Consider the following 13,113-nt stretch of genomic DNA (forward strand, 5'->3'; position numbering starts at 1 on the left):
AGGGCGTGGCTTAAATAAGAGGGGGAAAGGCGGACACGCCGATGTTGAAATTCAGATTGTGTTTTTACTGAGTGATGCGTTTGTTTGAAATTATTTTGTGCTCTGGTGCCAACTGCTCTCTAGCTGAAAAGCAGAGAATGACAACTAGCACCCTTCTCACTTAGCTGGTCCACGTTTTAACAATTTTTCTTTGACATTTTAAGTGAAAGATTATTCAGTGGCAAAATGTCGCATACTGATCAGAGCCACTTCTTTTCCGCTGCCCCAGTCAGGCTAGATAGTCTTTTTAAATACATGGTCATTATCTTAACCATTATTCTGTCCAACAGTTACTGATTAAGGCTGTAGCAGGTACAGAAGGATTGCTGTCCCTGGTTGGCCTTATTGTTGTACCGTGACACCTTGTGGTAGGTATTTAATCTTGCACCGTGCAGACAGAAACTCATTCACAAGTGGACTCTGCAGATGTGTTGTACTTTTTTATAAAAAATTTCAGTGGTTGAATTTTTTTATTTGTTATTTTTGCAAATTTGTAAATAAGTTAAAATAAGGATTAAACAGATGCTGCCTTCACGTGATGTCAGAAAATTTCCTTTTTGATCCATCAAAATGAGGTTCATCTCATTTCTCTATTTTGAGCCTCCTCCTCTCCTCTGTCTAGCACCCTCCTCCCAGTGACCCGGAAATCAATCCCAGCACACCAACAGGAAGGATGTCTCAGTCCCTAAAATGCATCTTGAGGATGAAAGAGTGAGGAGAGGGGAGGCTTGCCAGAGGATATGAGTGAGGATGCACACGTGTATTCTCAATGTCTCCTTAATGAAGTGTTTGAAATATAAGAAGACGTGACAGACAGTTGTATTATACCCCTCATCTCATTTTCCCATTTGCACATCCTCGATTCCTTTTCTCGACTCCTCTCCTCACGTCTTAGTTCCTCCCACCAGAGAAGAGAGCGGAGGAGGCGAGGATGAGACATGAGTAGAGAAGAGAATAAATGTACTTATAACTCAGTTTACAATGCAGCAGAATGAGAAGAAAATGCAACACTGTCATACATTTATATTTTTTATACGTGTGGAGAAGTATGAAAGACTGAGGGAGCATAAATGAGTACTATACAAATACAGAGTGAAACATATCATGACTTCCTGATATATTTTACATACATTTATTTGTCAGTCCTGCTCCCGACATGATTTGTATGTTCCAGCCATGTCTTGCGCCTCCTTTATGTCGCTGGTGGAGAAAACACTTTATTGAGGATACATAGACCTTTCAATCCTCACTCATAGCTCCTCCAGCTCCTCCATTCTCGATTATCTGTTGTCGAGGTTCATTGTAAAAACTGAAACATCTTTTGTGATGATGTACCAAGACTGATTTCCAAGTCACATTCAAAAATTAAAACATACGACATCCGTTCATTTACATCATATTTTGCCACATTGTGAGCTCAATTATAAGTAAATGCACACTGTAGGATGTCCTGAACATTGCTCTGCTCATCTGACAGAGGATCAATATAAAGCAACTGAAAGTCATATTTTATTGACATCTCTTTAACATATCAGCTCCAATGCAAGGATGTAAGATTTTTTTTAAATGTCTGTTGCCTCAGCTCCTTCCTCCTCGTGTCTCTTCCTCGCTTCCTCCTTTTGTATCTCTGGAGGGAGGGACTAAGAGACGATAGGAGAAATCAAGGAAAGGGATCAAGGATGTACTAACTGAGAAATGAGGAGGGGGAAGACTGTACACATGTCCCTACTTGCTCATAGCTTTTCCAGGCTGTTTTAGGAATGGAAACGTCCTTTAAAATGATGTCTTAAGATCGATTTCCAGGTCACAGGCAGGAGGGCCGAGGACGGAGGAGACGAGGAGGCACAAAATGAAGAAATGAGATGAGCCTCTTCAGCGCTTCCTGACAGCCCATGACGGCTGCGTAGGTTACGTCTTGAGCATGCGCAGAAGTGCAGTGAGGGCAAAGCACTGGGATCAGCGGCAGGTCCAGAGGACTTTACCTAGCGTTAGTTAAATTGTGTTTTGATAGCTGTCTTCAGTAATACAATTTTTTATACGGGTAAGACATTTGAAAACTGCGTGTTATGACTGCTTAATGATAATATTTACCTAAATGGATATTCTGTGTATGTGTCTGTCCGTATTATTCGATCTGCCTCGCTAACCAAGCGGCAGTGATAGCAACCGGCTCACACAATGTTTGCCTCTCTGAATTAGTGCGAAATAACATTAATGTCTACGTCATATTTATGCAGCAAAATATGTGCGTTTTGTGTTATTAAGACAACCCCATCATTTACAGTAATCTTTCTCAACCGTCGCTCTTAAACGTAATGCTCATCAAAGTTGGCTAACGGTGCTGCTAAACCCAGCATCCCCAGATAACGTTAGCCGAATGAGAGCGATGCATGGCGGAGACTGACCTCAGATCACCCACAGTGTCCACTGATGGATGACGTTTGGATGTAAATGTTTGCCGAGTAAGTTTTAAAGTTACACTCCAATAGAAAATGGCTGCTTCTTTGCAACGTACACAATTTTGGGATTGCTGTTTGACTCCAAGGTGTTGACAGTACACCATTCCCCCTCCTGTGACCGTCACTCAGTAACAGAGTTCATACAACCTTAACTCTGACCTACTTCCAACATTGTGTCTATAATAACTTTGAAAATCTGCAGTCTGATTTTCTTTGGGGAAATATCTAAGTTAATTGCTTTATCCATGTGACCCAAAAAGTGGCAATTAACCTAGTTCTGAAAGATTTTTCACAGCCACTGCTGTCTTGCACAATTTGAAATACATTGTCTTCTTAAATTGCAAACAATCGAGTTGCTTTATTCAAAGCATCATCTGGTGTAACTGCTTTACATTTTTAGTTAGTGTGACTTTTATTCCCTTGGTGCTTTCCGTTTCCACCCCCTTCCTAAAAGTCATTGTTTTCAAGCTAGACTTTATTTTTTCTTTCAGTTTGTGGCTCATGACTCTCTCAATGGCGTTGGGCTGATCCTACTCCTGTATAATTTCTTCAGGTGTAACATCAAATATGGCCCGTGGGCACCAGAAGTTCCAGTCCCAGCAGAAAAATGCCAAAAAGCAGGCGGAGATCAAGAAGAGCAAAGGTCATGACCAGAAGGCCGCAGCTAAGGCTGCTTTAGTATTCACGTGCACTGTATGTCGGGTATGTGCTTTAGCAAAAAACTGAACATTTAACCACAAAGTTAAGATGAAATGTGGAAGACTGGAGGCATTCCTTATGCTTTGCAGTACTGAGAAACATTTAAATTGTTTTCAACAATGACACTTCTTATAAACGTGTATCAGAGAGACTGTAAGTATGATCCAGACACAACATGTACTGTATCCTGTCCCTTTAGTGTCCATTTAGCCTTGCAGTGTGTAGCTACTCTACCTAATCCATCTACTCTCAATAGCTGCACTGTGTTATCAGCTTATTAGGTGTACTTTTACACTGGCACCTAGTTGCTGCTAGTATTCAGTTAAAAACTGCAATGTAGGGAAGGGAACTGCTCCTCCTTATCTCCGAGCCATGGTCAAACTATACAGCCTGGCCTGACCACTGCTCCTCTACTCATCTGGATGTTTCACTTGTCCTATCGCTCAGAGGAGCCAGTGATATTTCATCTTGGTTTAAACCTCTTTCCATCCTGGCTCTCTGACTCCACAGGGGTAGAATGAGCTCTTGACTAAATCAACCCCTGTGTGTTTAAAAACAGCCATTGCTAGCACTTACTCATTTTGTGTTTTGAAAAAAAATCTAAGCTCTTGTTCTGTAATGTGTTGAGTCTCTGCCCAGATTTTCCATCTTTCTGAGACTGTCGTGCCCTCTTCAGTGACAGTCCAGATGCACATTGCAAGTATGAACATGGGCAGAACTCCAAGTGCTTTTGTGAACTGCTTGCTCCACATTTCTTGTATTCATACCTCCGCCACAGTCTGTGTTCGCTGCTGAATGTACTGACGAACTGCCTTTGTGTTGGCAGGGATGGCAGTGTAAATGCCTGGGATGGTTATGACCTGATATGCAAGCTTCTGCTTTATTTCCTGTCCACAGCTTTTAATGGAAGACTTACTGGCTGCCTGTATTGTTACCTGTAGATACAATGTATGTTTTCTTTAGCCATTTATCGAAGGTAACTGCTCTGACTACGTAGTACCAAGCTGCCAATTTTAATATGGTGTACAGTGTATCTTTTGACCTGCTAAGTTATCATGTTGTGAAAGACCAGATGTCAACTGTTGTCATTTCAACCTATTGTTGATGCACAAAACTTCACGTCATATGATTAATATTGCATATTAAATTCTCTAATTTGTTGCTTTTTTCTTTCCCACCTTTTCTCAGACACAAATGCCTGACCCGAAGACCTTTAAGCAGCACTTTGAAAGCAAGCATCCAAAGTCCCCGATGCCCCCAGAATTGGCTGATGTGGAGGCATAACAGCTTCACCTCTCTTTGATTAAGACAGTTGGAGCCGATTCAGGACAGGCTTCTACATTGTTGCTGATAAAATATGTTAAGTATAACTTCAGTTATTCCTCATTCTGATTAACAGATGTATGGGTGTTTATATGCAGGGGTGGTACTTGCCTTCCTGTCCAAGGTAATCTTTCCAGGTTGGATTTAATTTTTTTTAAACTGCTGTCACATGTCGCAATTTGATGAAGGCAGACACACAACAGACAGCTACCCTCTCTTGGCTTGTGCCAAAAGTGTATATGTTCCATTTTTGATTGTATGCAATATTTGCAATGTCTGATTATTTCAAAATGTGACCAGCTTGTCCATGGGCTCTTTGCCACTACACCATCTCAGGTCTCCCAATGTTTCCAAACAAGCTTTGAAGGTAGTATGAAATGGCACTAGCTCAGTTAAACAAAGCTGATAATGATAATTGAAAGTCATCTGCATACAAATCCATTGTACTGTGAAACCCATTATGGATTTTTGACTGAGACTAATTTGTGATGCACTACAGTTGAAGTCATAACTGTAGTTTTAGCCAGAATGACTTTGGAGTTCCTAGTGTGCTTGGAAAGGCACATTTAAAACCACTAATATTGTGTTGTTTGAGTAGATTCAGATTTACTTCCAGGCGGCACTGATCTTTTTTTTTGCCTAAATAATTTTTAAAATGTCACTCAAGTCTATCATTGTTGTTGATATGATAAATATGCTAAACACACTGTGCTACAAGGGTACTCAAACAGTATGTTGTATTTGCCCCACAGATTTTCATAATGTCCATTTTGGAACTTTCTTGTGTGTAACACAGTTGTTAGAGTTGACCAGAGAGGGCACTGCAAGTCTACTCACAGCAAATCCTTTCACTACTCAATTGCTTGAACTCTGCTGCTGAACAAACCATTTATATGATTATTGATCCTGTTAGAAGTGATCTGTTGACTGAAGATAAAAGTTTGCACTTGGTGGTGCACTACTCCCGCCTCTCCTTCCAGTTTTATCATTGTCATAATGTGTTACATAATTGTGCACATCTGTAGTATTTGGTAATGATTGATTTTGTCACTTGCATTTTGCAGTGTAACCTGACTCACACTGTTATCTCTATGGCATATGTGGAAACCATGTGCATGTGGAGTCTCGCACTCTTTAGTGTTATTCCGTCATGATGGTGCACAAGTATTTTCACACTGAACCTGCATTAAAACTCTAAACTACTTTACACTATAAGTTCGCTTTGGTTCTGATCTTTATATTAGTTTCTTATCATAGCATGCTAACAGAAGGAGATTTAATTTATAGAAATGAACTATTTTCAATACATTTTGACCTATTGGTCATTAACCACTGACATTGTATCACTGTGCTAAAGTCTGGACTGACAACCAGCCATGTTTTTACTTTTGTAATAATCATATCTTTGTGCACACAATGTAATGTATAGCCTTTTAATAAAGGTCTTACTTTTATATTAACCATTACGAAGTTGTGCTTTATTTACCTATATTGCTGAAAACTGCACATAGGAATTTCTCACCTCATTTGAGCTTCCACCTACTGTATGGGCAACTGTGAAAACTGAATAAGGTGTGAACATTTCTAATATTGAATTGTTCGGGCCTATTTCAATATCACCTGTTTGAAATTGATATTGTGTTTGTGCACTCGTTACAGTGAATCAGTGACGTGCGGTGAGGTTTGTGGCTGGTGAGGCACTGACTTCATCAGAATCAGATTTACAAATATATGCACTCTACACAGTAGCTCATTTGTCATTTGAATGGCAGCAGTTTACGAATTATGTTTCATATCTACATTCTTTACATATACAAACTGTAGCCCACAAAATGCACATTTCATTGTAAAAGAAACTTGTTGCTGTTCCCTTTACTTATAAATAAAGTCCATGTGCTGTTCCTTCTGCACAAAAATATCCATTACTTTCTGGTAAAAGTCCTCCTATCTTCCTTCACTGGTTAGGAGGGGGAAAAAAATTAATGGATCGCTTCACTTGACTTGCTAACTGTATACCTAGTCTAGCTTACTGTCATTTACTCTGCAGCCATGGACACAAGAAGATTGTATGGGATCACGAGCACTCCCTGCCATGAGGCAAGAGAACTGCCTGCTTATATTTTATACATCAGCTAAACTATGGAAATTCAGTTCATGTATTAAATGTGTTTGAAATATTTTACTGGCGACATACAGACAGCAGTACGCTGTCACTGCATGGCAACCAGTGCAGTTAGCGAGGAATTGTGCAATTCAAGGTGAGGCTCAGCTCGCTGCTGCCTCATCGGCTTCCCTTCCAAGCATTTGAATGGGCAATTGCGAAAATTCAGCAATTTTGAATAAATAAATTTAAAAAATCATCAAAATTGGTGAGGCTAAATGAAAAAATAAATAAATTATAGTACAAATCACTGGATAAATATAACCGTTTAAATGATTTTATTCTAAATATTTTTTTCTTTTCGTCTTCCCTGACTGCACGCCACTGCAGTGAATGTACATGTACCACTTAAAAAGTCTCCTAGGAGGGTGGGGAAGTCAGTATGATGAGTCACATTTTCTCATCCACCTTTAGAGACTTGTACTGCAAATCAGGATTAGTGGGTTAGCAAAATGACTTCTGGTTTAACTCTGGGTTTTTAGGACTACAATGGTGATTCAATTCTTACATTTGTACATCACCATGGTAACTGGTGCTGAACGCCTAAAATGCTCTAGAGCAGGTTATATTCCCTGATAACAGATTCGCAGTGAGCCAACTTATTGTTTTAAATTCTGTTCTTATATTTGTTCTTTACTTGCTCCCAAAAATGTTTAACATCAATAAGCAGCTGAAAGTAAAACAGTCTCACACACTGTGATGCAAATATGCACATTTAAGCACCTTGTAAATATTCCCACTGTGAGACTCTAAAGGCTTATCTTATCGTACAAGAATATCACAGTGAAATGAATTTCCACAGCACAATGCAAATGGTTTTATTTTTGTCACTTAGTTAATTATTTAAATAATACGATAACGGTGACAGTATAGTTTGGCATGGTAAACAAAATGTGGCTTTGAAAACAAACATGAACTGAAGAAGACAACATTGGAATTTAATAATTTGCCATGTCCATTAAATGTGGTGCGCATGGATGCAGCAGCCCCTTCAGGAGACAAGGAAAATGAACGTTTTGAGTGTCTTGCCTATCCCAGACATTCATTTCGCAAACTTGTGGCTGAGAGAATTTGCTGGGTGTCAGAACAGTGAAAGGCGCTGGAATTGCAGCGATCGGTTATGATTTGGACATGCTGCACCAACGAGGAGTCCAATCAGAGACTACGCCGGCAGTTACCTGAGAGAGAAGGAAGTGCAAACGGGGCAAACGTAAACAAAGGAGGAGGAAGAGAGCTGGGATCCATGCTAGGCTAAAGTCTAACCCCTCCAGACCAGCAGTACTGTCGCTCCTACTCTCCAATGTCCACTCCTTCCACAACAAGCTGAATGAGCTACGTTTGCTGGGAGAAACCTGCAGAGAGTGGAAAGAGTGCTGCGTGTTTGCTTTTGCGGAGACATGGCTCCATGACAACATCCCAGATGGCCATACACCTGGAGGAGACAACATCGTTCTGGGCAGACAGACAGACAGCTAGCTCTGGGCAGCATCTGTGGCTATACCATCATCACACCATCGTGTGTGTCTTTGTGGACCAGGACCTGAAGAGGTTCACCATGTTCAACAAATGGCGGCGTGCATGGACACAGCGGCCCCTTCAGGAGACAGCGACAGTGCACGTTTAGTGTCTTGCCTATCCCAGACGTGCATTCCACAAAACTTATGAATTAAATGATCCTGAAGAAACGCTCTCTCATCTTACCTGTACTACTGTGTATGTACAGCAAAATGACAATAAACTTTGATTTGATTTGATTTACATATTTCGATTTGAACAAGTTGTGCAGGCATTTAGATTTCTATTCATACACACACACACGCATATATAAAGTTTATATGAAGTTAAGCTGAAAAATTATTTCATTTTATTTTTATATTTTTTTTGTATTTTCATGTGGGTTAAGGTTCATAACAATAATCTGTTTGGGTTTTTTTTCTTTTCTTAATTTCCGTCTTTTTACTGAGATTTATTTATTTATTTTTAACCCTACCAGTGTTTTTTTTCAGTGTCACAGGTTTCAACTTTGCGTCACTGTTTTGACGCAGAGGGGAGGAGTTTGAGGGGAGGGGCAATAAGTGTGCGATTTACATATAAATTGCAAATTAAGGAGCTCCTGTCCTCCTGTGAGGTTGACATGAGTGATGTGATTATTTCACCATCTACCGAATTATGCACCACTGTACTATACTGTTTTCCACAATGGAAAAATGTCTGCCCCCTCCGACTCAGGCAGCTCTACCAGCACCGCTTCTGCTGCTACATAGTTGGAGTTGAGCCAAGCAGGGTAAGAGAATGATATGTTCCACAGAATCCGTCACCTAAACTCTTCCCATACATTGTCTGTTGGATCCACTCTGCAATGCAGTCAGGTAGTGTCACGTTGCGTTTTGAGGACAAACGTGTCTGCAGTAGAGGAAGCTGCATTTTCAGGGCCATTGTTGTAGAACCACATTGCTAGGGCCTTTGTTTTTTGACTCCTTTTTTTGGGCAAGACAACATGGGAGCCACTTGCTTAAAAAAAAATCTAATAAATGTTTTGAGTGGAGTAAACCTTTAGAACATTAGCTTGTTGGTAAAAAAAAATAAATAAATAAAATAAAATAAAAAATATATATACTATTTTGGTGGAATAAACCTTTAAAACTACTTTTAAACATTTAAAGTACTTGGACAGAAAATAGAACTTTTAGTGGAGTAAAGCTTTAAAACTTTAAAACAAGTACTTTGACAGGAAACAGTATTTTTGACAAAATAAACCTTTAAAACCATAGCTTGTTGATTAGAAAATACTGTTTTGGTGGACTTAACCTTTAAGAAAGTAGCATTTTGGGTTGACCAACTCATTTACTAATAGTATCTTTAGTAGAATAACACTTTAAAACCATGAGTCGTGCATTTTAGTCAGCACCCGGTTTGGCAGGGGCCACTGAAATGACAAAGGTCCTACAACTGAGGTCCTGAAACTGCCGTCTCCTCTTGATAATATTGGTTTCGGGAGGTGGGGCTTTGCATTGTCCGTTCCTCATTTGCATAAAATTGAGGACTAGAGTGCTTTAAGCAAATGAGAAGTATTGAGCATGTTCCACCTTTGGAGTCTCCCAAAAAATTTTTAAATTTATCATTATGAATCTGAAATGAGAACAGGTTCAGCAACTGCATAGCTTATTTCTTGCCTCAAATGTTTTCAGAAGCACATTTCAGATTTACCAAACAAGCCGCGGTGTTGGTATGCTTTGAAACACAGGAGCAGACAGCCTCCAAGTCAAACATTGTCCAATCAGGTGCAGCTAACTTTTGCACAGCCATCTGAAGGATGAATGTGTTTATTCCTGTTGAAGAGCACCTTTCAGTCACTTATCGTACACTGTCAGTTGTATTCCCATCAAGTGTAGAATGTTAGGAAGGAGAACAGTATCTCAGGTTTAAAAGCGCCCCTGTGGATGCCTACCAGAAAGGCCTCTCACCTTGACAGAAGATATATATCAGCCATGCAATGCTATTGCAACCACAAAGCGTAGCCTCAGCATTAAAATAAAATACAATGTGGCAATGCAGTTATTTTGATGAAATTCAATTCTTTTAAGGCTAGCAGTAATACAGGGCTCCACACTGGTACCAAAATGTGACCATTTTTTGATTGCTCAAATTCAAATTTTGTGACAGCAGGAAGAAAAAGTAGCCCACTACTTTTAGCCAGGATGGCCAGAAAACTATGTACATCGAAAAAAATAACCTCATAGATAACAATTCATGTCGACAAAATCCCTGAGTTTCAGCTTGGGGAGGTCTCATATTAGAATGCCTTATATCACTCTTTTCCAGGTATTTTTGGTCACTTGAAGTTCCCTGGTATCACTTCTGTAAACTGGACACAGACTAAACTCCTCACTTACTGAACAGCTGCTTATCGATAGACATTAAATTTAAGAATATTCCCTAAACACCCAAGGTCGTTACTCGGACAAGTGTGTGACCAAAATAAGAATCAGATTTTTCACTGAGAAATTCAGATCGAGGGATTTTATTTACACAGGCTGTTTTCTATGAGCTTAGACAGCTTCCCACAGTGGAAAATAGTAAAGTACAGTGGTGCAAAATTCAGTAATTTGTGAAATAAATGCAAATTATATGTAAAGCACACGCATCTTGCCCCTCCTCTCAACCTCTTCCACACCAAAGCAGTGACACAAAGTTAAACAGAAACCTGTGACATGGACAAAAGTAGTTACAGTGGAAAAAAATATCACAGCAAAAAGACAGACAGGACAGAAAAAACAAAAAAGTTGTCATTGAGAAGAAAAAAAATTACAAAAATTAAATTAAATTAAATTAAATCATGTGCTTTATTGTTCAGCTTTCTTCAGTGGAAATTATTTTTTTCAATGCCAATACAACTTGTGTCCTTTTTTAGTTCAAGTTCTATTTTTAATGCCAAACTATACTTAGAGTGTTTAGCTCCATGTAAACTCTGCTTTGCTCTTTGTGCATACCCTCTCACACTCTTCACTGATGTGAAGGTGTAGAGCTCATCTTGTGACCGTGGAATGGTAAACAGTGGGGTCAGCGTGACGTACTACTGGCCCAACAGGTTTTGTGAACATGCCTGAACAATAGTTTCTTTCACCCTGAAGACAAATACCACTTGTTCACACCCTCTGCTACACCCATGGAAGACCAGGTACAAGATAAATGCCTGCAAAAAGTCAAGTTTATGCAACATGTTCTTTAAGAGATTATATTTTACATCTTCCCTATGTCACAGAACCTACATATTTTAAAGAAGGAAAGATATTAGAATGATTGTCAAACACATTAACCTACGTGAGGGTGTCAATATTAAAGATACTTTTAAAGTGCTCCTAGTATTTGATCCACCCCATTAACATACAGAAGCGGACACAATAATAGGAACACTTTTAAATGTAATGCAGTCCAGTACGCCACCACCACCCACCATGACCTCAATAATAAATAACAACGGCAACAAAAACTAAAACGGTAGAAGCTAAAGAAGAATTTATGGCAGAGATGGTGTCATAGATTGCATGAGATTTCACAGGTTACCAAATAAGATATGAGATAAGATAAGATAAGATAAGATAAGCCTTTACTAATCCCACAGTGAGGAAATTTGAAGTCTTACAGCAGCAAAGGGGGTAGATCAAATATGTAGGGAGCATCAGTAGAAAATAGAAATACACAAAAAATATTTCTAAATAATGTTGACATTGTACACATGTTCCATCTGTGGACATTCAGATTTTGCATTTTTCCTCTGGAGGTGGAAAATAACAAAGCTGTACATACCTATATACTGAAAAACACTGGTATTGTACACTGCCAGGTGTTCTTCCTCAGAAGATTAAAATCCTTGGATGTATGCAGAGAAATACTGCATATGTTCTTCCAGTCAGTAGTAGCCAGTGTTCTTTTTTATGCTGTGGTCTGTTGGGACAGCAGCCTGACTGAGAGGAACACTAGGCGGCTGGACAGGCTGGTGAAGAAGGCTGGTTCTGTCCATTTATCTCTGAAGTTACATTATGTTTTGCAAAAACTTTGGCAGTCATTTTTTATGCTTTCCCGAATTACTTCTAGATATGATTAAACTAAATTGAATTAACCCTGTGGTTTCATGGATGTTTGGTACTAATTTTAAACAAATCCAGTGAAAAAATAGTGATTGGTGAGACTCAGAAAGAATCACAAAAATTATCAAGTTTTATTCAGACGGCCAAGCTCGTCACCAAAAGGGATTTGGGATAGAGCTCTAGAATTTTGCAAGGTTCTATGAACTTACTAGTCATTATCACGTTTTTTTTTTTTTTTTCAAGAACATCCATGTAGGATGGACATGACCCCTTAACCCATTTTATTTCTTTATGTGACATATCTGATTTGGTGCTACACCCTTCCTGGACCACAAATTGACAAGTAGGGAGAGTTTTTTGGTTTTTTTTGCACTTGTGTCTGCACATTCCTGCAGCCAATACTATCTGATCTGCCCTTAAATAGGTTACAAGCTTGAAACCTTGGCCCAAGGGGAAAACATGTGACAAGGCAAAAATAGCTTCACTCTCTCCCCTTGGAAACCAACCAGAATGCAGAAATAGTAGTTTCTATTAGGCAAGATATACTGTAGCTGTGTCCTGTGTTCTAGTTTGTGATGCCCTCAACATCTGCAGCAAATACTTCTGGAGGATAACGATATCTCATTTTGTTTGAGAATTCTCAACCTGAGGCAACTAAGGAGCTTGGTTCTTTTAATTATCAAGATTTTTAAAAATGCTGCATACAGCTATGATCTGTGCCATGGCACCTATATCACAGATCCATTCAATACTTTTAAATTCCTTTCAGTGTTAGTCACTATATTGCATGTGCTGTCTCTGCTCTGATAGTAAACTATGACCTACAGTAAGACAGGGTGCTATA

At 39.3% G+C, this 13,113-nt stretch overlaps 1 protein-coding gene across 4 annotated transcripts; it reads left to right on the forward strand.

Moving 5' to 3' along the window:
• Positions 1 to 1,918: 1,918 nt before the first annotated feature.
• On the forward strand, positions 1,919 to 5,986 carry LOC103364770 (zinc finger protein 706). Of its 4 annotated transcripts, XM_008292028.1 has the most exons (4): positions 1,919 to 2,080; positions 2,324 to 2,501; positions 3,052 to 3,200; positions 4,386 to 5,986. In XM_008292028.1, exons 2-4 carry the CDS (start codon positions 2,474 to 2,476, stop codon positions 4,479 to 4,481), a joined length of 273 nt encoding a protein of 90 aa, XP_008290250.1. In that variant the 5' UTR covers positions 1,919 to 2,080; positions 2,324 to 2,473; the 3' UTR covers positions 4,482 to 5,986. The 4 variants fall into 4 exon arrangements, with proteins under 4 accessions (XP_008290250.1, XP_008290257.1, XP_008290265.1 ...); XM_008292035.1 differs by lacking the exon at positions 2,324 to 2,501 and having other exon boundaries at positions 2,990 to 3,200; XM_008292043.1 differs by lacking the exon at positions 2,324 to 2,501.
• Positions 5,987 to 13,113: the final 7,127 nt, after the last annotated feature.

The sequence above is a fragment of the Stegastes partitus genome, unplaced genomic scaffold, assembly GCF_000690725.1.
Source record: "Stegastes partitus isolate 25-593 unplaced genomic scaffold, Stegastes_partitus-1.0.2 Scaffold18, whole genome shotgun sequence".
NCBI lineage: Eukaryota > Metazoa > Chordata > Actinopteri > Pomacentridae > Stegastes > Stegastes partitus.